This window comes from Achroia grisella, unplaced genomic scaffold (assembly GCF_030625045.1).
Source record: "Achroia grisella isolate CSIRO2021 unplaced genomic scaffold, CSIRO_AGI_Agris_v1 utg8162, whole genome shotgun sequence".
Lineage (NCBI taxonomy): Eukaryota > Metazoa > Arthropoda > Insecta > Lepidoptera > Pyralidae > Achroia > Achroia grisella.
The window spans coordinates 84,523-111,548 of NW_026713032.1; the positions used below are offsets into that span (position 1 = coordinate 84,523).

Sequence of the window (27,026 nt, forward strand, 5' to 3'; positions counted from 1 at the left end):
CTTATCTAATTATACAAAATAACAATTAATATTAGAGAACACGTAATTCCCGATAATGGATATTTTCTTATCAAAATTTCAAAACAATAAAAGTGACATTGAGGTACTCTGTGAGACTGGTGATATGGTATGATAAAGTACTCTGTGACGATGACACTGACTGGTATACTGAACAGAACAATTATTTTCTTATGGGGTCATTACATTATGAAATATAGCAAGATTATTTAATTATTGTAATGAAATAATTGTACTAATTAATATGCTGTTTTATACAAATATAAAAACGGCATTAAAACAAACTGTTGGGCGACAGATTAGTAAATCACAGAAACCACACTGACATTTTTATACCGTATCGCACAAATTACAAAGTCTATTACAGTGATATCATATATTCAAACAAGTAATTATTTAGTATTATTTATTTTACACTTTTGTAAGACGTCAAATATATTAAGTGATTCGCCATCCGGAATGCCGTAGCCTTTCTGTAATCCGTGTGGGTTGGACGGCGTGACGCAGCTGAGGTTGGATTCCTTTCTCAATACTTGGTCTACCTCTACCGAAGTAAAAAATGCCACTGATAGCGGGAGATCATTTATACCCACTCTGAAATAATAATAATTGTTCAAGATAATTTGAACCTAAAATACATAAACACAAATATTTTGTAGCAGATATGTAATTTTTCTTTGTAATGGCAACAATAGACAATTTAAAAAGTTTTATTCATCCCTTTCTATTTCTAACCGTCAAGCCATATAAACTGTACTCCTGTAAAATAATTATAAAATATATAGTCCTATCAAAATAAAACCATATGTTGTTTTAACAATCCAATAATAATAATAATCTTAGAACAATTCACACAACGCCACCTAGACCCAAGTTATGCTAGATAAAGTTTGTGTTATAGTTACTAGATTACTGACACCAATACATAGATTTTTTTTTCGTAAATACATACGTATTATACGTAGAAAACACACAGACCGATACAAAAATCATACTCATGAATACAAATGTTTGTGCCGTGCAAGAAATCGAACCCGCGACCATCGGAGGTAAGGCGGTGTGCTAAATCGCTGTACCACCAGGACCGTCAAAGTATAAAATATAAAAAGTTACTTTTTATGTATGTAGATAAATGAAATTGCAAACAAAATCTAAAATCATTAACTTTACCGCTGTGAACAGAAGGCCTTCGTGAGTAAGTTGGTTATTTGCAACGCTAGTGCCGTTTCATATTTTATATCCTCGGGCACCAGATATCTTACTTCATCGTGGAAACTGAGACAAAATCTAAAAAAGATAGTTAATCAAGTTAATCATTAGGATTCGGAGAAACGTCACGCTACAATCTAACACAACAAATGTATATATAAAGAGGAATAAATTACTGCACGTGTGTAAACTCAAAGCGACAGATAACGAATGCAATCTTATCTAATAAAAAAATCATTAGGATTACGCCGTTACCAGTATGACTGGATGAGAAGGAAACATTCGCTGGCAATGGCGGCTCTATCGATTAGTATAATTAATAAATGACCCTCGAAACTATCGCGGTAATTTCATGAATTCTCACATCAATACATCCATATCTTTTTATTCTTTCAGCCTTCACTTATGTTCCGAAGCACTATATCATTAACAAGGTTGAGTCAAATCCTACGGTTATTTGTTACATTTTTATGTTTCAACGGATAAAAAGATAAAAGATGGTTTAAAAAAATATTCGTAGTTGTCTTCTGTAACAGTTCCACAATGAAATTATTACTTGTTAACAGAGGTCAAGGTGTCAACAATGGTCAATGTGTCAAAAAAGAACAACGTGTCAACAGAGGTTAAGGTGTCAACAAAGGTCAACGTGTCAAGAGAGAACAACGTGTCAACAGAGGTCAAGATGTCAACAGAGCTCAACGTAACATAAGAGATTAAGGTGTGAATAGAGGACAACGTGTTAACAAAGGTCAAGGAGTCAACAGCTGACCTGGCAGTCGGCGCGAGGTGCGCGAGGCTGACCAGCATGAGGTGCAGGAAGTCAGCGGCGGCGCTTTGCACGGCCCAGTTGAGGCGCGTGGAGCCCCACCGACCGCGGGCGTGCTCCAGCGCACGAGACAGGCGCCCCTCGAGGAACGCCGTCGACGGGGACTCCGACTCTACAAGCGACAGAGGGTTTTTATTAAATAGATGATATGTAATATTTAGAAGAATGAAATGGGAAGGTTAAAAAGTGACTTGTGCTATATGTAGGGTGTAAATGTTGATACATTTTGTAGTGTTCACTTATATCTCCTGGTACATAAATTGTTATCGACATAATACCGGCTCGTGAGCCATAGCTCCATGTCTTTTCTCTACGGGGAATACATATCTCCCCTCTTACGCACAGCGCCCCGTGTACGCTCAGCGCGCGACGACAGTTAATGAACCTTTAGTGGTAGCGCCTACACTACACATATACAATATATATTCTTGGGGGGAAGGGAATTGTTAGTAATGTGGACTCATGACCCAATTACTAGCAATGTACCATGTCAGGGTGACCTCCACGCGGTGCCTCCTGTATAAATTCCCGGTGAATTTGTCACGATGGGCTAACTGACCTGACCTCATGATCATTTTATCATCCTCCACCGGTGCCCCGTCAGCGTAAACCGTTAGCGCAGACGGATGCACCATTCAATTTTCATCCATGAAAAAAAAAAATTGTTATACTACCCAGTTATACCCACACAGTTAGCAATAAAGATTATATAGATAGATTCTATTCTATTTTATCACTGCCTAATCACATATTACAACCGAAACACAGCTTACAAAGAAGCTGTTCGGGGACTGGTTATACCCACGTACACGATTTTTTAGTCTATTTCTTGTACTGTACATAGGGTCCATGACTTGCAGATAGTATAGAAGGCACAAAATATATTTTTAATAATAATGTTAATAACTATTGTCTAATTTGGAGCCAATTTTAGGGTGGTATTATATTATTCATTATTAGTTGTTTATACATGTTAGTTTGTCATAAATATTTAATGTTAGTACCTACCAGCTATTTCCTCTAGTTTGTTGAACATATCGGATTCCGTGCCGCCAATCCACCTCGGCCTCTCGAACATTTCCTCCACCTTTTTGCCGCTAAGTTTCGCCAATCTCAACGCTTGGTAACCGGGCATCTCTACTGACTGCCATGTAAATTTATTCATTTATAGAATCCAAGAACATACACATTTTATACAAAAACAATAAAATGGTACAGTCCTGTAGTATAGTTAATAATAGATAAGAAAAAAAATAATCTGATTTTTATTTGTTCACCTAGGAGTACTTGTATTTTGGCCAGAAGTTCCCTCTTCAGGCAGAATACGTCATCGCTTGTATCTAGAAGCTTTAGGGCTAATTAGTTAGGGTGTTATTCAAGTCTGTGCATGTACATCTCACACACAATACATCTACAAGTTGCAGCGTGATGTCAAACATACTTTAATACTCTCCAACAATAGTTTTTTTTTATGAAGATAATGGAATGGTGTGTCCGCCTGCACTAACGCTTTGCGCTTGCAGGGACCGATGGAAGATGTTAGGATGAGCATGAAGTCAGGTCAGTTAGCCCATCGTCACAACTTCACTAATGATTTGTCATGATGGCTTCCAGGGGGAACCACGTGGAGGTCAACCTAACATGGTACATTGCTAGCAATACGATCATCAGTCCACATTACTTACAATACCCTCCCTTCCCTCCCCCCCAACTATTGAATTATGAAATTCGACTAGCTTCAGAGATTTGTGTGTAACAAACGTACATGTGTACAACAACACAACAAGAACATACCATATATTAGTAGTATAAAAATGTATATATAAAAAGGGATGGTCAAAATATAAGTCTAAGTGATTGGAAACTGACCTCTGATCCTATGTCTTCATCCATGAATCCCTCCATATACTTCTTTTTAAGGGTATAGACCCTCCGTCCCTTGGTTGAGGTAAACATTTTGGCAGCTTTACTCTTAGCTTCGGATATCGTCATGGTCGGGTTGAATTGCTTCAATAGTCTTTCAGCGAAGTTTTGACCGGCGCCTAATAATTATTACGAATATAGAAATTACTTGATACATAACATCCAAACATGTATATATTAAACAGGATGGCCTTGGTGATCTAGCGCTTTAACACACCGCCTTATTACCGATGGTCGCGGGTTCCATATCTCGCAAGGTACAAACATTTGTCTTTCTACAATTTTTGGTATCGGTTGTTTTAGATGTATATTATTATATTTACACAAAAATAGTAGCTATGTATTTACATCAGCAATGATAGTTGACAGCGTGAAATGGCGAAATTGGAGAAACGTTTATTTCTTTAAAAAACTATTTGGTTACTAATAACATAGTGTTGGTATGACCTAGTAAGCATAGAAATGCCTGTGTCTGGTACATCGTGCTTTTCCATATAAATTGTCATGTGTTTGTTTTTTTTTTAGATTATTTAAGACATTAGATACCAAATATATAAACTAAAGCAAAAGTTACTTATTAGAAATTAAGTATAAAAATAATAATAATAATAAGTTTACAAGCGGCACGTTTGTTTGAATATATATAAACAAGAAACATTTTACAAAAGGTTTGATATAAGCTATGGAAGAGTGGAGCCTCCTGGCCCAGGCATCTCTATGTTTAAAAGGAGTCTTCGACAACTGTAGAATGTAATTGTAAAATTGAGTTATCGAAATAAAGAATTTTAAATGTTGTGTGTGTGTGTGTGTGTATGTCTGTGAGAGTATGTGTGTGTTTGTGTGTAGTTACTGTGATAATTCATAGATGACGTTATTTTCTCTACGTTATATACGAAAATCGTCGCGATCGAAGTTAGATGATCAGCCCACAGTTGTCTAGTATGGATACTGTGTTATGGATAACACAAGCTCTACTACTACTACTAGATAGCGCTGTGGGAATTGTTCAGGAATATTATTATATCAGATATGGTGTAACTGATATACCAACCGTATATTCTGGCATAGTTGATGATCTTGGCATGGTCACGAGAGATGCCTGCAGCCGTAGCGGTGAGCGAGTGCAGGTCGGTGTTATTCCGCTTGTGACCCGCCAGTACGGCCCAAGAGAAAGCACTTCCGCCAGCCACCTGCACCGTACTATCGCCCAGCAACGCTGAGATCCATAGCTCCTGTTATTTTAATGAATGACGTACTTATTAGCCACTAAATATATATATGACGCAATTTACGGTTAAAACAGCGCCCTCTATAATACAACTATTATTAAACGCAAGTGTCTCTAAATGGCACTGTACAGAATCCGCGAGAGGAGCAGAAAAGTTTGTGTCAGTTCACTGGGAGGAACGGTAGAGTCAATACCTGTCTAGGTATTGTTGGTTATAATTGATTATTGAAAAATATCAAGTAAAATCTAATTTGTATTTCTACCATCTATCGTTTGATATCTTGATTGTTATTCTCAACGCCCATCTAAAATGACTCCTGATTCGACATATATATATAGACATCTTCCCAGTGTCTTATTACTTTAATGGCTTAGTTACAATGACATTACGAAATGTCTCATTCATTTCATATTTAGCTATTTTTATTTTAGCGCCCGCAGATAACATACTGTATTTGTCAATTAAATGAAACCTATAATTAGCTTTAACGTAACATACGTAATGTAAATACATATTGTAACGCCGTTGATTTCTAATATTTAAAAAATACCCTACCATAAATACTCTTTGCTCGCCTCTCCTGGTTACAGCTGGTATTGGGACAGGACTATAATAATAGAAACTGTAAACTGTACATAACAAGAGATTAGTTATAACACTACATGATAAGAAAAATAAAATAGCTACATCTTTTAGATATTGCAATTCTAAACAAATATCTTATAATTTTCGACTGGAAGGAAATAATTGACGAAATAAACTTCTGGCTCGCGGACTAAAATACAGACCTGTGAATCGACGTCGGCCCCAACAAATTTATATCCGGGAGGCGCCTGTACCATGGCGCGTAGTTCTGAACCGATCCGTTCGCTCTGGGCATTACTAGCCGTCATCCATGTAGGCTCGCTCGCACTACCAATAAAGAAGAGTGTATATACATATCAGACCGGATGAAGACGTTATATAACGTCCTCTACTTCCATAGTCTTATATATGTCAGCCTCATGCAGCTTATTTTAAAAGTTGTGGGCGATAGAGGAAACCAGATAATATGCGGCAGAACAGCAAAACCCAATATAGATGGATGTTTGTTACTCTTTCAGGCAAAATCTACTGAATGGATTTTAATGAAACTTTACAATAATATACCTAGCTTGTACATCAGAATAACATAACCGCGGCTACAGCTAGTATATATATAAATAATTAATTGTAATTAGCTTCGATAATAGGGCATTAACAAAAAAGGAAAGTATAATATTACACGTACAGTTATCTGCTGCATGTCAGAAATGACTAAATGTGCGGAACAAAAATTAATGACTTAAAATACCAAACCCAATGTACCAAAAATGTTTAAGCTATAAAAATTTCATTTGTATTTACAGTGGAGTAAAAATTTGCAGTCTTTTTGTATGTAATATTCATAGTAGACAAGGAATGTATATTGAAATATAATATTTTTATTTTACATGAATGGCGAATTTGTATAGGTAGGTTAACTGACCTGATCTCGTCATCCTCCACTGGTACCATGCCAGCGTAAATCGTTAGAGCTAGCATGTGCACCATTCCATTATCTTACATCAAAATATGAGCCATCAGTTTGTTCGCCATTCCAAGTATAGATAGAGTTAAAGAGTGACAGTTACCGTCGGGTAAGCGTACCGGCGACCACCACCTGCGGCAGGATGGCGCCGTAGAGTTGGTCAGGGGCGGACGGTGGTCGTAGTTCTGGTGGCAACCATACCACCTGTTGCCCCATGATTCGCTCCCGGTTGTTGCGCCAGTACGACATCATGCGCCCAAATGTCAACACCTAGAAATGTTCTATACCATAAACACGCATATATTATACATATAAACCTTCCTTTTGAATAATTCTATCTATGACCCCAATTCATCATGTGACGCATGTGGTAAATACATGCAAATATATATATACAATTTACCTTTGCAGCGTCATTTCCTTGCGCGGTGAGCACATTCTGACTGAACATTTCCAAGAAATCCCTCGCTAGTGGATTACCAACTTTATACTTGGGTCCATCTTTATGTGGCAACCTCAGAAAGTGACAGCATCCTTGCAACTGTATGCCACACCACAATCCCAGCCCATGGTATTGGTTAGCGGCCGCTTGCTCGTCCGCTCTCTTTCTAGCATAGTAAGCGCGTCTACCCAAGTCTTCCTGAAATATCATTTGTTCTTATCAGTGCAAGCCACAATAGAAGTAATCCAAAATATATAAAAATCTTTCTATGTCGCATTCGAATTGCAGATTCTAGTAAGAATGGGCAAGAAACCCGTTTGATGTGTCCTTTTCATACACACTAGTCCATAATACATACTTATAATTACATTGCTGCTCTTGTACTGGCAGCGTATTTATATTTAGTTTTTAGAACTTCATTTTAACCTAAATTAAATATAAACTTTTTTTGACTAATCTGCGATATACATACTTCAACAGTTTTCGGTAGTCTTTGTACGTCGGTCTCAATGTCATTTTCCTTACAGAACGCCATAGGACATGCGGCTAGTAACTCATCAAGAGGAAGCGGTGTTTCATCTTCGATCTCGCCATGAGTCCTGCTGAATGGTACTAGGAACCCCCACCCTTCAGACTTAATATAGTGGAGGGGATAGCCTTCCCATGAAAGTCGAAGGAGTTTGGGAGTGATCTGTAAAAAACGAAAAAGAGTCAAAACTAATAAAATTGAGAGCATTGTACCATAGTGGTAGAGCATTCACATATAGAAGTTTTTTATTCCGGTTTTATCAAAAAGACTCTGACTCAAAGAAGATCTGTTATTATATCTATTAATGAATTACATCTGCTTAACATTTTGGATCCGGATATGTGCCAGATCAATCTAAATGTCTAATCTGCGAATATAAAACTTTTAGACATATTTGCAGAGGAAACCACTATCTCACTTAACATTCTGGACCCGGATATGTACCAGATCCCTATGAATGCCAAAAAGTTAATACTAATTAATGTGCAAATATAAATTTTTCAAACATATTAGCAGTGCAAACCACTATCCACGTCATAAAAGAAAGCGAAGTTATTTATTGGATGACTCAGAATTATTTCTTGCAAAGTCTATTGAGGTTAGAAGCAATAAATAGTCAATTGCTGAAATTAAAATAATACAGCGCCATCTAGTCCCACGGTAAGCAGAGCTTTGTACTAGGCAACTGATATAAATACTTAGTTATATATTGTTTCAAATACATGCATATACATAGAAAATACTAAGACCGATAGAAACAAACATACTCATGAATATAAATGTTTGCACCGTGCGAGGGAACGCGCGACCATCGGAAGTACAGCGGTGTGCTAAACCGCTACACCACCGAGGGCGTCAAAATGATCATGTCTGGACAATAATATATTTGTTTTTCATTACATTACCTGCATACTAGTGGTGATATTATGAGCGCCTGGCGTCCACCCTGGAGTACCTGGCTTGCTGCACAATTTCCTGTACCACGCCGGGTACCCTGCCAGGTACGGCCTTTTTACTGGAAATAACGACTCCATTTCATACAAATATGCAAACTTTTTGCTTAATTCTTCCAGATCTTTTACTTTTAATTCTGGCATTTCATCTAAAGACTCTATGTATTCCTGATTTAAAAGTTCGAATTCTTTATTTTGTAAATCTTTACTTTTACTGGGCAGTTCTATTTTAGATGTAGTAGATATTGAATCTGTTTTCTTTTTAGAACCTTTTTTTAAATTAAGTTTTTGTGTGGACCAGTCTTGATCCCACATCCAAAGATCTTTCTTGTAAGCCTCATTTTCCATTAGCTGACAAGTTTCATCTGCTTTACGAGACAGTAATTGTCTAGACTCTAATTTTAAATCTTCAAAAACAGTTTCTGCTGAATCTATATATTGTAACCAATTTGAATTTACTGGCAAATATGCTGAACCTATAACCAAATCATAGTATTTAACAGGAAAACATAACATATATCAAAAATTTCTATTGGTGTTATTCATACTATACAATATACGGTATTAAAAATTCCAACAGCAATAAACATTTTTAACATTGTTCATATTTAAACGAATTCTAGCATTTATTATTTTTATTGTTAAATGAGGAAATATATGACTATTATATACATTTACTAAAACCTTCCGGTTCGAAGGACCAGATATTTCTTGATATACATAAAAACAGCTTACCAAGCTCCAACATGCCAGCCAAGGTGACGGGGTGTGGGAACCGTTCTAGAAACATTGGCAGCAGTTCTCTGAGCACATCGTGTGTGGCTGTAACGTCACGAGCGCAGTACGCCATCAGCTCTTGAAAGTTATCGTGTACATCTTGCATGCTGCCCTCCATAAACACGTCACGAGTTTGTTTGTCTATGAGACTTCCGCAGTATAATTGATGGACCTATAGACAATTATTATTAATCTTATTAATATGGTTAATGATTATTTTCAAAGATTTTATTTATGATAAGCAAATTTGAAGTTCTAAATGAATTTGAATTAAATTTGATTCACACGGAACAACTATAATACACTACCTACTATAATAGTATATTGAAAACCTACAAGGCAGTTGATTAAAATGAAAGTACAGTTTGTATGGTTTTTTTTAACATTTCATTTTGCTTTGCAGAATGCTAACGTTGCTTTTAATGATGGAGTTGGTTACTAACAGACTATCCTCCGCAACTACGAAATGTTAGAACATCCAGAGAATGGCGTATCTTATTCTATAATTAATATTGTCAATTACCTCACTAAGATTATTGAGGGAGCTGATCTCTTTCCAATCGTCATCACTGGGGTGTGGTTCTTTATTCTTAGCTTTTAACACTGCCCGCTGGTAGCTGGTGACTCCACTTACACAAGTGTGCATAGACATAGTATCCATAAAGCGTAGACCTGCATCAATAATCTATTCTGGTTAGTTTATGTTCCCAAAAAAAGTTTTAACTATGTGCTGATCAATAACTGTTTAAAAATCCAATTAAAAAATAATACATGTACCATTATACAATGGAGAGGTGAAATGTAATTTGTGTACTTCTCTACCGATTTTGACCAAATATGCTACTTTTATAATATGACTTAAAAAGAATAACAAATATAATGTACCAGTGTGTATCATTTTCCTGTCAGGTTTTCAACTGAAGTCATTAGCCAAACCTTTTACCCACCACTTCCATAGCTTTTTTTGGAATAAAAATAGCTTTGTCAATCTATCTCCAAGTTGAAATTCATTAAGATTCCCTGAATTAATCTTTCAAAGTGAATAGGTATAGGAACATTTTAAAATTATTTAATTATAAATAAAAATAAAATAATAATAAATTTAACGACCTCGGTGGTCTAGCGGTCTAGCACACCGCTTTACGACCGATGGTCGCGGGTTCGATTGCTCGCATGGCACAAACATTTGTATTCATGAGTATGGTTGTTTGTATCGGTCTGGTGTTTTCTATGTATAATATGTATGTATTTACGAAAAAAAAAATCTATGTACTTTTTTGTATCAATTATCTAGTACCCATAACACAAGCTTTGCTACCTAAAGCTTAACTTGGGTTTAGATGCGCCATCTAGAATCAAGTACATAGATTTTTTTTTTATGTGTGAATTGTCTTGAGAATTAAAAAAAAAAATTATATTAAAAAATTAATATGGATTTTAAGGCACTTCATTACTGTTTTTTTATGGATAGATACCTGTTTTATTCAACCAATATTGCTCCTTAATTTTTGCTCTGTCAAATGAGACATTATGTCCAATAACTATTCTAGGTCTGTTCAGATCACCGCAGGGTTTCATTCCATCAGTTTCTAAAGGTATCAGATATTCGTAATTTAAATTGTCGTATTGCTGATGTGGTTCCCCATTTGCTACAGGATCACTGACCCAACCATACCTGTAATTTTTTTTTATATATTTTATACAATATAAAACAAAGGTATTTTTATTACATTGTTTATATGGTACTCTGTTGTTTTACATGATTAGATTGGGGGGAAGGGCATTATTAGTAATTTGGACGAATAACCTCATTGCTAGCAATATACCATGTTAGGTTGATCTCCCGATGTGGTTCCCATCATGACAAATTCCTGTTAATTTTATCATGATGGGCTAACTGACCTGAACTCATGCTCATCTTATCATTCTCTCTGTTGCCCCACCAGCATAAACTGTTAGCACAAATGAGTGCTTCATTCCATTATCATCCATTTAAAAAATATATATAGATAAGTTGACAACAATTTACCAAGCTTCACTTGATACAGCGCATGCTAAAGTGGGCCTATTTCCAGATGTCATAAGAACTTCTACATCAAAGACTAGGGCATCATCGGGCGGGCAGGGTACAGGTTCTGCTGTGATACCATTGTACTTACACCAACCTGAGCTTTTTGACCATTTCTATGAACAAAATTTAGAATATTTAACACTAGTATAGTTAGTCTATGATATGCATACATTAGTGTGTAGTGCATAAAATTATTATTAGTATTTAAAATATAAATAAAGGAAATACCTGTCTCTGTTACTTTTCCTAAATCTATTATGATGTATTTTGGGACAGGGACAGATCAACAATAATAAATAACTAAGAATAACATACCAATTAATGTTACTCATAATAATAATAGAAAGTCAGTATAGGATGCCATTACATTATGTATACTATTAAACATTAAATTTCCATAAGTAAAACAGTACATTTTTATAATGTCCATCTGGGGTAGGCAGAGAGGAGCTACTGTCATTGGCTTCTATTCTTACAAACAATTCTTAATCACATTTATTATCATATCATCAAATATTGATATATATATAGTAAACAAAGTCCATTCATCTCAACTCCTGCAGATTCAGGTACTACTGAGATTGCTGCTCTTGTCTATTGGGCATATTATGGATTAATTTAGTTAATTATTATGTGTGAATGGTGTAAACTATAAGTTTTTAATACATACCTTTGGTAATAGAGGTAGTTTACTAGTTGCCAACTTTTGAAGTAAGATTCTGTATGGGGCACTTTGCCTTTCCCCTATATTGTAAAAATGTTCCACAACATCTTTTCCTTCTAGTTTAGGCAATTTAAAAGTTACATCTGGTAAATATTCCTGTTCTTTGTAATTAATTCCGTGTTTCAAAAGACTGTCTTGGCAACTGCGAAATTTATTATAAAAATTTTAATTAATTTTGTGTACCTCTCTATTATAAATCATAACAGTTCTTTCAAATTATAACAATAACAAATAGCTACCTTTTTATTGTCATTGGGTCAATAGTGGAGACTGGATTTTTTAAATAACTGTTCGTAAATATTTTTGGATATCATTTGAATATTTACATCATTAACTCTAAATTCTGTCGAAGATGTTTCATTCTTGGTTTCTGAAACTTTCTTAGTTTTGAGGTTATCCGTAATATTTGCTTTATTCTTCTTTATAATCTTTACTTCGCTTGTAGGAAGCATGTAACAACATCTACGACATTCTATTAAACTTTTAAATAAAGGTTTCTTTAATTTATTTTCTACAAAACAAAATTTCGCGCTGTTCATTATTTTGATTTGATTTATTTTATTGCCATTGACAGGTTAAGGACAGAAATCATACAGCCTAATCTTCAATGTATGTAGAAAAGTAAATTTATCCACAAACAATTTCTATTACATTATATTTCATACACTGTAAAAAAATACATTCCTGGTATCAGTTGACTACAAATAAATATACTGTTTAGCTAACACGATTTTTTAAATTCTTTCTGGAAAAATAAATGCAAGAAAGTATCTCTATTTAAAACAAAAAGTATAATTTCATGTAAATGGTACTCGATTTGTTCTACGGCAAAACCAAGCAGTTAGTCATTAAATAAATACAAACATTATAATCTGCATTCGATGACTGATGTTATCTAGCAAATCTCATTCATGCCACAGATAAAGGAATGTTACATTTTCGTGCTACTAACAAAATGTACATAAAATACAGTTTCTAAGGAATTAAATAAAAACATGATTGTGTAATATTAATTTATTATTGTGTCAAATATGCATAATAATTATAATACTTCATCCAATAAATTGATCACTTAACAACTACAACAGACTTAACAGTTTTGCAAACAATACCTAATTAAAACATAGTGCACTTGAAAGTAAAAAGGAATGTAATAAATATATATGTATATCATTCAATTAGTTCGCAGCTGATAGTCTCCATTCTGAGTAATGTAGCGTACCCATGGCAAGGCCTGGTATCCACTCTTTTCTATAATCTTGAGATATCTAACTTGAATCCCGGATGTAGTGAAATACGGAATCTCAAATTTCACTTGAATTGGTGGTTTTCCATCTACCTCTTCACATTCAACAGAAGGCAATCCAAAATGAGCTCTCATCAAATATTCCTTACCACCTGGGAACGACTTAATAGACCAAGTTATTGCATTCTGTTCAGGTGTATACTTGACACTGCCAATAGTAGTCTTAAACTTCGGAGAGTCCGCATCAGCAGGTACAGGTATAATTATTTCAACATTGTTAGCAGTGGAACGTCTTTTAAATTGTGATTTTGCCTTGATCATATACTCAACTCTTGAATGTGCATGGCGCTCAATAACCGACTCAATCCAAATCAGGGGTTTTACATGGGTGTTCAACCTGTATGACATAAGTTCAAACTCTCCATCAGGAGGAATAAATGATATGGTTCTATCATTCTCAAAACGTGACAGTCTGACGCATTGGTGAAACTTCACATCTTCAAGCTCTACTGATTTAGACTTTCCCCTTCCGGTGCTTTCAAAGAGAACCTTATCATTTAAACCGAGACGTAATTCTGGCATACCAGATAGGTAGACCCTCATTTTGATTGCACCAACAATCTCACTTCTAAGTACATTTCCGTTAGAATTAGCTAATAAATTGACTGACTCAATAACATCTAAGAATACTTCATTTTTCCTATATTTAATGCCTTCAGATCTCCAGGAGACAGCATTAGTAACGGCCATAGGTATACGAGGCTGCATTTCTAGCTTATGCCCCTCCTGTGTGATATATTCCTGGAGAATCTTGCTGTCTGTAGTTTGTGGATATCCAAAATCAATCAATTCATCCAGTAATTCGTATATAACAACGAAATTGTCTCGGATACTCTCTTCTTCTATCTCTTTGAAGTATTCTGACATAACTTCAACAATTTTGTACAAAAACACAAATACCAATGCAATATTAGCATTTTTCTTTGTAGTCGATACAATATACAGGTTGTTTGTTTTGATATAAGCGAATGTGCACTCGCCGGTCTGTAAGAGAGGAGTTAGCATACCTTCCTCTTCTTTCTCCATGAGAAAAGGCATGAACTTATCAATCACAGCCATGTCGACATCGCCGCGATAATTTCTGGATATAAGGACTTTGCCCTTTACATCCAGTATATACAAAGCAGAGCAAGACATATTGAATCTGAAAAAATATGTAGTTGTTAGAAAACTGAGTAAATATAACTAACTAATGTGAAACAGGTTGATACCAAAACCTGTTTTTAATGCCTACGAGAACCAATATAACCTACTACTGTTTATTGTGTAAATATTTAAATCTTCTGGTAAGAAAATAGTACTTACGTTAATATTTTAATACGACATTAAGAAATATTGAAAAGATAATAATTAAAATAAATTATGACATTTTGCTAAATTACGAATGCAATGACCAGTGTTGACAACTCCATATATTTTTTGGGCTAAGACGATAAATATAGAGAGCTGCTTTATATCTAATTAAATAATCCAATTAATATAGGTTCATATTGGCACTAATTTAATAACTTAATAATTAAAAATTAAAAACTTGGTATATTGTAATCGTTTAAAAACCTTTTTCTTTTTTCCTTTTCCATCCTTTTGACTATTTACATATTCGAATCTGGCAAAGGCAATCTTTTTATTGTAATTTATTTAATAATTTTTTTATTACTATATTCAGTAAAAAAAACTGACAGACCTAAATTTTAAGCTAGCTACTTTTACCTCGTAATATAATAAAACAACATTATTACGTTTGGAGTCTGAATAAGCATGAAAAGAACTACATTGTCCAACATGGAGTTAAGTAGGCAACATTGAGGTGATGACTTATGTCATGACGTTGAGGTGAGAGAATAAGGTGTAGAATGTATGGGTGCGGAGGCGTGTTTTCTATTACACAATTTTCACAAATTATAAAAAAAATTACACTTTCTCAAAATACAGCACGAGATTTTAAGTTAGCATAAGTACAGATTGCTTAATTCTAATCATTTACTTATATTAACTCTATTACTCTGTAGTTCCCTTATTATTACTATGTATAATTCTTGCCAATCAACAGGCTATTCATCTTGACCACCTGGGGTAGTTACCCCTTAAGTTAATCCCGGGACAAAAAAGGTTCACCCCTAGGCCACGGCCCCTAGGTCATCATTATATATATATATATATATATATATTTTTTTTTATTTATTCTTACAGGAAACGCAAAGAGTCTAAGGCTCTACAGCCGTCATCACTACCAACATTAAAAGTGACAACTCTGTCAAACCTAGCATATTTCCCTTGTCATTCATGTCAATATTATTAGGCATTTGAGGCTGAGTTGCTTATTTATTTGGGATACTGAAATTTGATTTGAAGTGTTTCATGACTTTTATTGTTTCCTTAATAAGGAAACTAATTACAGTATATAGTGATGGATCATATATGATATAGTGATGTGAATAATATGACTTATTGACTTGATTGATTATTTTTGCTTACCTTTTTATTTACTGCTAACGGCATTCGACACGAATACGATTTGTCTAACCTAGCTAATATGTTTTGTACTTGCTTGGATCTTTTAAGCAGATTAAATTATTATGGATAATCAAATTGTCGGCTCTAAATATAGTAGTATTCTATTATTTAGTTTTTTCTATTTATAATGAAGCGAGCCTAGTTAATTTTCGTCTAAATGATCACCATGATACCAGCATCGGAGGGACAACAAAGGAATCCTCTCGTGTTCTTGGATATAGCAATAGACGGAGAAAAAGGTAACATTCATTAATGTACATTGATAACTGTACACTTGATTTACCAAAATATAAATACACCAAAACAAACCATGCTTATTAATGAAGTAAAAAAAAATGTAAATTTCACTTTATATATCTATATAATTTTAAAGTCGATTTTCTAAAAATATTTGAGTTACTGTATTTTATATACAAAGTTAGCATATAATGTCCTCTACAAATTTGGTATCAGTTGATACTCATGGGTATAGTTTTACCCAGTTTTTGATGTTTTCCAGGGGGAACTGCATGAGGATTAACCCTTATATGATACACTAATAGCAGTTGTGTTATTAGACCACATTACTGAGAATCCCATTCCTCCTTTCATAATTTATTGTAACAAACAATTTCTAGGGAGTGGCAGCTGCTCCCCCATGCTCCTCACTGGGTATACAGTCCCTAGTATTAGTAATTTAATTTCTGATTTAATGATGTATCTTTCTGTGGAGTATAATAGGATGAGTATTACAGTGTGCTTGTAGTGACAAATTTATAAGAGGACCAAATGATGGTCAACCTGATATGGTACATTGCTAGTGTTGGGGTAATTAGGCAATATTACTAACAGTCGTTCCTCCATGCACCTGATGAATAATTTACCCATATTACTAATAATAATAATAATAATAATAAATCCATTTATTGCCAATATCAGTATAGTTGCATAGTTACACATTTATACATATTTAATATGATTGGCAATAGGTACAAACTCAGCTATTGCTGGACTGATGGGCGTCCAGCGCTGGTTTTCAGTTTGTACCTACGCAGGTGTACCTAATCACATGTGCTAGATAACCATACCACAACATAATGAAATAAAAATTCAACAAATTAATACATAAATAATAATAATATCCATACAGATATATGTACATGTGACATGCATGCAATGCATGTGTATCTACACAAAAAAATCATATTTTATGTCGAGATTTGTCGTCGCTGTCCAAGAGCTGTCTCTGTCTATCTAATATAATATTCCTTAATGAATTTTTAACTTTTGTGTGAATGCTATACAAAAAGCATATATTATGTACTATACAAAGAGACTTCTGGATCAGGTAAAGAATATTCAGAGGAGTACCTAGTAAGTTTAAATGTACAGTTTTCATAATACTTATCTTTTATCATAGCTGGCCGCATTACAATAGAACTGAGAAAGGATGTGGTACCAAAAACAGCTGAGAATTTTCGGGCACTATGTACTGGGGAGAAGGGTCTCGGTGTTTATAAGAAGCCACTGCATTTCAAAGGAGCTACATTTCACAAAGGTAACCTTTTAAGTTTATCTACTGTATATTACTATACTATTTATTTTTATAACAATGAAGTTAATTGGTTTTACAGTACTTAGTATTGTTAATTGTGATGAAACTTGAAGCTTCATCACTATTACATAAACTATTAAGGATTCCTAATCATAATATAATTTTTAAAGTTTTTAATCCAAGAAGACTACATCTTAAAAATTTGTGTGCATTAGAGTATGGTTTGTGAGAAATCTTCAGAAATTATAAATAAAAAACTTACACCTGGAATAATCCTAGTAGTTTATAATCTACTTATTTATAATTTGCTTATATAATATAAAAAGTCTTTCTTCAGACATTACACTTCTTTTTATTATGTATTGTATATTTATTTTTTTCATAATGAACTTTCAGCTTCACCTATCATTTACATTATTAGTGTAGTGTTTATAAGGCTTATTATAAGGCTGAATGTATGTTAAACAACATTTATTATGATTATTTTCAGTTGTGACTCAGTTTATGGTGCAGGGTGGTGATATAGTGAATGGGGATGGTACAAGTGGTGAGAGTATCTATGGACCAACATTTGAAGATGAAAATTTTATTCTAAAGGTAATTTATTACCGTTACACTACCCTACTTTGTAAAATATTATATTTTTTTAGTTCCAATAAAAGAATTATTATTATTATTATTTATTATTACAGTAAAATTTATACTATTGGTCATTAGTGTAGTTGTATGATAGTAGAGTGGTGCAAGACTAAACTGTTATCTTTAAAACTTAAAAATATTTTAGTTTGAGATCAAATAAATTCATTATTCTATTTTCACATTAAAACCTGGTAAATTATAGGTATGTTGACTTGTTCTTGGTCTGTTCTGAGATCTATAACTGATTTATTTTGATCCTCAAGTAAATATTCATTTATTTATATCAACAATGTTATTTGTCAGTTTGTATTCCACACAATTCTTAAAAATGAAATTCTGAACAGCATTTATTTAAAAGAGTAACGGGCAAGCATGCTCATTCTTATGTTAAACTACTGTTTCCGCGACTTCGTCCGCGTGAATTTAACTTAATTTTTCTAAAATAAAAGTAGCCTAACTTACTTCTTATTACATCAGATATCTGCCAAAAAAAAGTGTCGTCAAAATAGGTCCAGCCATGTCAGAGATTAGCCGGAACAAACAGACCGTCAGACAGACAGACAAAAATTGTGAAAAATGTTATTTTGGTGTATGTACCGTATTTATATTCATATGCATGTAGTAAAAAACGGTTATTTCAATATTACAAACAGACAGTCTAATTTTATTTATATGTATAGATGTATAGATTATCTTAAACCAAATGAAACGAATTATTTAATTTTCTGATTGCCTTATGATATCTATTAATCAAGTCTTCACTGTGAAAACAAGACTTTTATATCGGCGTCAGTATAGTAACTTTTGTTTACAGCATGACGCAGGCGTTCTCAGTATGGCTAACAAAGGGCGTGTCCACACCAATGGCTCGCAGTTCTGCATAACAACGGTCCCGTGCCCGCATCTGGACGGCACCAACGTGGTGTTCGGAAGAGTGCTCACTGGGCTCGGTCTCGTGCTGGAGATGCAGCAGTACGGTGACGACAATGGCAGACCGCAAGTGGTGTGTAATATTTTCTATACTAACTTTTTTTATGTGATAAAAGAAAACTGTCACTGAAATTAATTATTAATTGTATATTATTTATATTTCTATGCTAATAGGTCTAGGATAATGAAGCCTATATGTGTGTACTAAGACACAAATAAAAAATCCTATCTGTCTATCTAATTTTGGTATATGTTGGTATTTAAAGAGAAACCGAATATACTATACTTGCCGTGCCCGCTACTTCGTCCGCGTGTTATAGCTACCTTGAAAAAATATTTAATAATTTTAACCAAAAAAGCCAAGAAAAAAGATTCCTTCTTATAGCTTCGAAAATTATTATTTTCTATATAAACTTTCCCTATTTTTACCCCCATAAGTGTAACAATTTTACAAACTTAGTCATATTTATTTATATTTAATGAACAGCCTAGAAAATAATTTTCAAGATTTTAGTTTTAAAAATGACGATATTTCCATACAACATTTTATCTCCCCTTTCAATTCCTTACAACCTTTATTCTCATTAAAAAGTATCCTGTGTTCTTTCTCAGGACCTTTACTTTGATAGATAGAAAAATAAAGCTATTTATAGCTTTATTTTTCATTATTGTAATACTCCTATCCTGCAAAACTTATGTCGGGGTTTGTCTGAGACTCATTTCAATTGAATTGAAATTAAATTAAAAAACTATTTGGGTACATATTAGGTATAAATGACTATCTGTGTACCAAATTTCATTTAAATCGGTTCAGTAGTTTTGGCGTGAAAGCGAGACATATAGAGTTACTTTCACATATATTTCACATTCATTTATTTTACTAATATGTATGGAAGTAAGGATTACTACTATTTTTTTCAGACAACTATAATGCCGTTGGTCGCAACTGACCTTTACAAGCTTCACTATACCCATACTATACCCATTGTCGGATTTTAAAGTCCACTTATTTTTTTATTTCAGGAATGTGTAGTGCTGGAGTGTGGCGAATTGGCCCCCGGAGACCCCGGCGGGGGCGAGCTTGGTCCTGGCCTTCTGCCAGAGTATCCCGAAGACTACCCACAAGCGGAACAGCTCACTGTACGCTATATATATAATTAATATTTTTCATTACTGTATAGTGGCTTAGTATATGTAATAATAATAATAACCCAAGACATTTCAGACAGTGCTGTCTAGGCTTAAGCATAACTGCGTTATATACTAGGCAACTGATACAAATACTTAAATGTGTTTTTTTAAATACATACATAATATACACAGGAAAAAACAGAACAATACTAATAGTCCTACTGACGAATACTAATATTTGTACTGTACGACGAATCGAACCCGCGACCCGGTATAATTTACAAGTTATATGCCTAAAAGTATGTGGTTGGTATACTATCTAACGTGAATGTTGTATGGAGTGAGTGAGACGGTAATATTCGCGCGCTACCGCTCGTACCGAAGTTATACATATAATAAATATATAAATTTGAAAACTGTAATTTAAAAAAAGCTAGCTAACTGGCGACAGTAATAAGAGAGAGAGATGTACTCACACAAATAACTTTGTATAAATTCTCCTTATTAAAAAAAATTACTCATTGTTTCAGATAGAACAATTTATAAACAGTATTATAGAAGTGAAATGTAGCGGAAATGCACTGTTTGGAGAGGAACGGTTCAAGGCAGCGTCGAGAAGATATCAGAAGTGTTTGCGGTATCTCCAAGTTATTAGTAAACGAATAGAGAAGATTAAACATACCGCTCAGCAGGACAACTGTTAGTAATACTACTATATCTTTTTTTTTTCTGTGTCAATCCTGCAAACGGTCGAAGATTATGAACAGATGTGGTAAAAGATGGGTGGAGTGTGATTCCCAGCAAAATTATTGTCTTTTTAGGTGGTCTTGATTAGTCATATAGTTCCAATCCCTATACTTTTTAAGGCTATGTATATTGTTGGGTATTTATATCTACTTGATTAATAATAAAAATATTCAGAAGAGTTCACAAAGCGCTGTCGTGTCCCAAGCTATGCAGAGCTTGTGTTATGGGTACTAGTCATATCAAATCAAAATATCTTATTCATGTAAGTCTATATGCGGGGCCGTCTTTCACCTATTAGAGGCCCTGGGCACATTAGGGTATGGGGCCCCTATGAAAAATAATTTTAAAAAGTAGTTATGTGATGAGGGGTTCAAGTTAGACAAAATAACAAAAACGAACAAATTGACCATAGTCGGTAAGCATTTGTTATGACTGATTTTCAGGCGAGAGTAGAACTATCGGTTATCGTTTGGCAATGGAGTAGGGACTAGACTAAACTAGGGGGCCATAATCCATCGCGGGGCCTTGGGTACCCAGTGTGCCAAATGGGGAAGAGCGGCCTGTCTACATTAATAAAAATATTAATACTGACTTTTATGATATGTCAAATCTACCGTCAGTTCGGAGTGCATTCGAGCTAAGAAGAATTGACAAGAAACTCTGCTTTTAATCTTTTCAAATGAGCTTGTACATGATCATGAAAATTACAGATTCATTCTTTTTAATATACATAGAAAACTTCTATATTTCATTAGTAACAAACAATGAAATTTTAATTTTAGTTCTGATAAAATAAATTTAATTTCAGTTTCTGAGATCATAACAACATCCACACAACAGTGTCGTCTCAATTTGGCTGCTTGTTATATCAAGTTAGCGAATTACAGAAATTGCATTAAAAGTTGCAATGAGGTATGTTTTATTATATGAATATTAATCTTAATTTACATTATGAAATTCTTCACATTATTGATGTGTTTCAATTCAATAATAGTATTGACTATGCACTCGAACATAATAAATAACTATACTGTATGCGCTGTAACATGGTGCGGATGACACTTAATAATTCTACATTTAACAATTGCTATAATTAAGTTAATACAGTTATTAAATATCATATCATAATTTGTAAATCGCACAACTTTTAAGAATGAAACGAAACATTAATTATACTGTTACCCTCACCATGCTACAGCGCACATGGTATAATAATATTATTTCTAATTTCCATTGCAAAATTGACATTAATAATTCAATAATAGTATTGATATGATATGCACTCTAATATAATAAATTACTATAACTAGTGGTAGCGCAGTGGTCGTAATTCGACCATAATTAATTCAATATTCAGTAAGACTACAGACTAGAATATTGTTTGCTTTTAATATTATTATTAGAAACAAACAATATTAATCCATTCTCAATTTGACCACACACTTTAACAATAAACAAAAAAGTGTGTATGTAAAGTACTTAGTAGAGTGTGTAATATTATTTTATTAATTTTATGTATATTTTATGCTTGTTTAAAAAAAAAATTACCAGTCTGCACACCTTCTCTATATAAAGTATACATCAGCGAAATATTTGTAAAAAGGGGTACAAAGTGTTTGCTTCACATCTTAATATAATAATATTAATGACAAACATAATCATTAGTAATATATATACAGTTATGCTTATTTTTAACTGTTTTACTTATATTGTTATATATTTATTATTAACAGTCTGACCTGTTGTATATTCTTTGAGTAGGACATAGAGATACTATGGAATATTTTTATGTAATAATTTAACATTTTTGTTTATACTGTGATGGTGACAATCCCCCTGTTTGTAAATGGTTACCGTAGCCTATGGACACCTGAAACGCCAGGGGTGTCACGTGCCAATACATAACCTATGATCTACAATAAAGATATTTGTATTGTTATTTCAGGTGCTCGAATTAGAAACGCACAACGAAAAAGCTTTATACAGGCGTGCGCAAGCTAATTTCGCACTTAAGAACTACGACAAAGCTCTGTCAGACTTAAAAATGGCGGAGAAAGTATCACCTAACAACAAAGCAGTACAAAAACTACTGGACGAAGTGCGTACCACAAACAAGAGCTACAACGACATACAAAAACAGAGGCTGTCAAAGTTTTTTCGTGACCAAAAAGAGAAAGATGTCGGAATCGGAAATAACTGAATTAAGGCTGAGAGTAGTGATATATAATTTACATTAAGGTAAACGAATTAGTGAATGTCTTCTCATTATTTGTATTTGGAGAGTCAATCGGTTGATTATTTGTGTTATTTACTAGCCGCTGAGATACAAATACAGATCATCTCTCTTTAAATACTTGTTTGACCATTGGTTAATTCAGGATAGAATTAAAGATAGTTTTCTTGAGATATCGTGTAATGCGTAAGGGTAGCAAGAGGGACTTTTAAAAATTTAGAGATGAGGCACCAGTAAGTTCTATTATTTATTTTTCAATGAGTACATTATTTTTTTGCTTACTCTACTGACAAAGACAAAACGAGTGCTGAAAAGAGATGCAAATATAAGGGTGACGCCTACACGCTCCCCCTCCTTTCATTGCCTTGATTCCTTATCTACGCGGCTAGTACAACTGAAATTGTATTTCCTATATTTGTTCCTGGTACATGACGCTATGCTATAATTTTTTTTAATAGTATGGATTAATAAATAATCAGTTTCTATAACTGAAGTAAGGATCTAGTTGTCACTAAGTTAGTCAATTTCGTTAGGACGGGCAATTGCATATTAGTTTATTATTATATATTATCTTTATTCCTTCCGTAATGGACCACCAATATATTGACTGTATTTATAAAACATATATATTGAAACATACTTTAGTTCTTACGAATATTGGTTTTGTTTAGGAACATTGAACCTTAAACTAAATATATATAATAATTACATGATAAGCTTAAATATATTAGACCAAAAATAGTTATTAGATTATTTTGTATCGGTTTTCCAAATTAAGGATTAATCTCGTAAGAAAAGAACAAAGCAATTCACTAAAGTAGGTTTTTATGAGAGCATTTTTTTATGAATGTTTTAATTTTATACACTTCATATGTTTGTTTACGCAATTGATCTACATTAAACAAAGTTTAATTGTACGATATATGTACGTTAAGTAGATATAGTTTAATAGATCTGGACGTTTATAATATTTTATAAGTGTATCCCACCTGTTTGTAGGAGAAAATACATAATTACTAACCCTACATTTATAATGGTCACATCTTACTAAAATAACGGTGAGGCTTTAAAGGCCAGCTACGGTTAATAGCATTAGAATACGTAAAAATGAGTATAAAATAAACAATGTGTTTTAAAAAGTCATGGCAGTAAAAAACATGAGCCTCTATTGATTACAAAATGGGGGTATCCAGAAATAAATGTTGTACAATCGAATTTCCGGTGTCGGTCTAGTTTCGGCATTGGTACTTTTATATAAGTACAGGACTTATGACAAATTTTTATAAACTAACAAATACGTATTTAGAATTTCATTTAATTCATATTTTACATAAAGGTTATTTTTATAAATACATAAATAGTTGTGCTACAAACTAATTTCAGTTTTATTAAATAGTTATATATTAACTATTAAGCTATCTTTACTATTGGTAAGGATTTACAAAGGTCACGTGCTGAGAATGTTAATTAAATGAACCAAATTATTATACATATTTTAAATATTATTGTTAAATAGCTCAGAACAACAAAAAAATAATTATATACATAAAAACTCTTTATTGTTCTCCTCATAGAAAAAAACATATAATATTAATTATTATGTATTACATATATACACTATTATGTATATATAACAATGAGCTAGACAAATAGACAAGAATATTTGTTGTGTACGTGTAAAAAACACCAACGCGCTGTCGCTTATATGCAAGTGTAGTGTGTGAGAGAGACGTCATTGTCAAGTGCGTCACTTGACACGGAAAGTGTAATTTAGTCGAGAGTCTAGTTCGTCTAGAGAGTTAAATATACCTTATTTACCATAAAATTATTCGTGTTATAACGATTTACTATATTAATAATGGGTTTTAAGACTTCATTTTTATTGTGCGCAGTGTATTGTTACCCTTACTTTTTTGTTAATCTGAGTTATTCAGATATATTTAAAGTACATACATATATAGATTTTAAGTAATAATTAGTAATGAATAATCATTGCTTCCCATTTTAATGGTTGTCAAATTTGCCAAGGTATGTAAGAACGCCGCAGAAATAACTTCTGCAGCGTAAGCGACGTTGAATCTCTTGACACTAGATGGCGCCAAACTGATGCATGTGGAGGCATCAACATAATAATATAAGGGCTTCGTACCCACGGTTAGAACTATTCGAACATTAGAACGTTTCTAGATGCATATTTTCTGATACTACAGTGTATAAATGCAATTTGAATGCATTTGTATATCAAATTCATGTATTGAATGTAATCTGTTTTGTATGCTAATAATTTGAAATAAATAAATAAATTTAAATACACCTTAAAAAGTAAACTAAGGACTCGTAATAAGTTAAATTGGTTGAATGTGGAATGTGCGCGTTAGGTCCGTATACCATCTGAGGCAAGTCGCAAATTCATCTATTACCTTTATTTAGAATGCAAGTTTCAGGTCCTTAAATTAATCAAACACAATTTTATAAATTTAGGAAACTAGAAAAAAGGTCTTTGGTCTTATAAATTACTGATTTTAAGTAAATTGTATTTGTTACAAACATATAAAAATACTGAACCTCTTTATAACATTAGTGTATAGTCCATAAATTATTATGTCGATGCGATTACTAGTAATAATGTCATTATATGTATATATTTGAATAAAGTATGTAATTGATAATGTAATAAGTAGTTTAATACCCATATGGTGTGACACTTTGACCATAGAGCTATCCTATAGTCATCGTTGGAATCGAATCACTGCCTTTATTAGTATTTTACATTTATACATACATTCACGCGTTCGTAGTGTTTTAATGCCGTTTATAAGATAATGATATTTTAAGGTACTGGCAATAATATTTTTTTAATACAATAACAGATGATGTGCTTTAATTTATTGGAAATAAAAATTAACACAGACAAATAATTAGAGATTTTGGTACCACGTGATATGTGTGCAAATTATTTTTGCATATAAAATCTTCGACTGCTCAATGTTCTTTGTCTATGGTTTTGCTCAAAATGTTTAGGCGCGAAATGTAAAATTAAAAAATATATTTTAAAGGCATAATAAATACGTAAGTCGATCTTATTTGTGTTAGTGTTCCGCGTCTATAGTTCCTCATCAGATGTAGGATTTGAGATTTGTTTAATAAATAAGTTTTGACTGAGCCTCGCCAATTGCGGCCGTGATTGAAAAAATTAAAGTATTGCGAAATTTTCACTGCCATTTCATTTAAATAATTAAGTATTAACTGAAAAAAAAATGACTGTAATACGAGATATTTTTTTTAAAAAGCGTTTATTGTGGAATTGGTTAGACTGTTGATGATTGAATCTTATTAAATGACAATTTGCTTAAATTTTACACTTCCATGTAACTTTAAAAAATAAAAGCTTTAATATTACAGAAGCCTTTTATAAAATAAGATGCTTAAGAGCGTTGATTATAGAAGTCTCTGAACTTCTATTCTGTAACAAAATCTGTGTTTTTAAAAAAAAATTGTTAATAAATTAAATACATGTACTTTTCAGTATCCAATTCTGCAGTTCATTCATTGATTGATTGGTTTTTATTGTATAATAACTTTCAATTTTAATGCTACAAGACATTTTTTAAAGGAAAATATCCTAAATATTAAAAATTGTTTAATTATTTTTTAACTAACTGCAGAGGGGTAGCGTGGTCTGACTCCGCCTTGGGCGGAGGCGGAATTAAAAATTCGCCACTCTCTATTTTAATTTTTAGTT

General features: G+C 33.2%; 3 protein-coding genes across 3 annotated transcripts; 1 reads left to right on the top strand and 2 right to left on the bottom strand.

The window, feature by feature from the left end:
• Positions 1 to 410: 410 nt before the first annotated feature.
• Positions 411 to 12,503, bottom strand: LOC131851927 (DNA polymerase subunit gamma-1, mitochondrial-like). The gene is made up of 17 exons (XM_059202479.1): positions 12,490 to 12,503; positions 12,197 to 12,392; positions 11,485 to 11,639; positions 10,931 to 11,130; positions 9,979 to 10,127; positions 9,414 to 9,627; positions 8,631 to 9,154; positions 7,669 to 7,887; positions 7,158 to 7,394; positions 6,858 to 7,024; positions 5,994 to 6,117; positions 5,028 to 5,208; positions 3,923 to 4,095; positions 3,062 to 3,197; positions 1,997 to 2,165; positions 1,189 to 1,305; positions 411 to 612 (listed from the first exon to the last, which is right to left on the bottom strand). The coding sequence occupies exons 1-17, from the start codon at positions 12,501 to 12,503 to the stop codon at positions 411 to 413; spliced, it is 3,177 nt and encodes a 1,058-aa protein (XP_059058462.1).
• Positions 12,504 to 13,257: 754 nt separating this feature from the next.
• Positions 13,258 to 14,731, bottom strand: LOC131851920 (AP-1 complex subunit mu-1). Its single transcript, XM_059202472.1, has one exon. The coding sequence runs from the start codon at positions 14,691 to 14,693 to the stop codon at positions 13,425 to 13,427; it is 1,269 nt and encodes a 422-aa protein (XP_059058455.1). The 5' UTR covers positions 14,694 to 14,731; the 3' UTR covers positions 13,258 to 13,424.
• Positions 14,732 to 16,231: 1,500 nt separating this feature from the next.
• On the top strand, positions 16,232 to 23,466 carry LOC131851921 (peptidyl-prolyl cis-trans isomerase D-like). Its single transcript, XM_059202473.1, has 8 exons — positions 16,232 to 16,309; positions 17,470 to 17,607; positions 18,095 to 18,201; positions 19,058 to 19,246; positions 20,197 to 20,313; positions 20,835 to 21,003; positions 21,860 to 21,963; positions 22,997 to 23,466. The coding sequence occupies exons 1-8, from the start codon at positions 16,237 to 16,239 to the stop codon at positions 23,249 to 23,251; spliced, it is 1,152 nt and encodes a 383-aa protein (XP_059058456.1). The 5' UTR covers positions 16,232 to 16,236; the 3' UTR covers positions 23,252 to 23,466.
• The last annotated feature ends 3,560 nt before the right edge of the window (positions 23,467 to 27,026 follow it).

Excerpts from the sequence above, each read along its gene's own strand:
- LOC131851927 (XM_059202479.1), bottom strand. Across the intron at positions 11,131-11,484 it reads GCTGTATCAAGTGAAGCTTG|GTATGGTTGGGTCAGTGATC; the intron begins GTAAATTGTTGT and ends AAAAAATTACAG. Across the intron at positions 7,888-8,630 it reads ATATCACCACTAGTATGCAG|ATCACTCCCAAACTCCTTCG; the intron begins GTAATGTAATGA and ends CGTTTTTTACAG.
- LOC131851920 (XM_059202472.1), bottom strand. The coding sequence starts at position 14,693 with ATGTCTTGCTCTGCTTTGTATATACTGGATGTAAAGGGCAAAGTCCTT.
- LOC131851921 (XM_059202473.1), top strand. The coding sequence starts at position 16,237 with ATGATACCAGCATCGGAGGGACAACAAAGGAATCCTCTCGTGTTCTTG. Across the intron at positions 20,314-20,834 it reads CACAAGCGGAACAGCTCACT|ATAGAACAATTTATAAACAG; the intron begins GTACGCTATATA and ends TCATTGTTTCAG. Across the intron at positions 21,964-22,996 it reads GCATTAAAAGTTGCAATGAG|GTGCTCGAATTAGAAACGCA; the intron begins GTATGTTTTATT and ends TTGTTATTTCAG.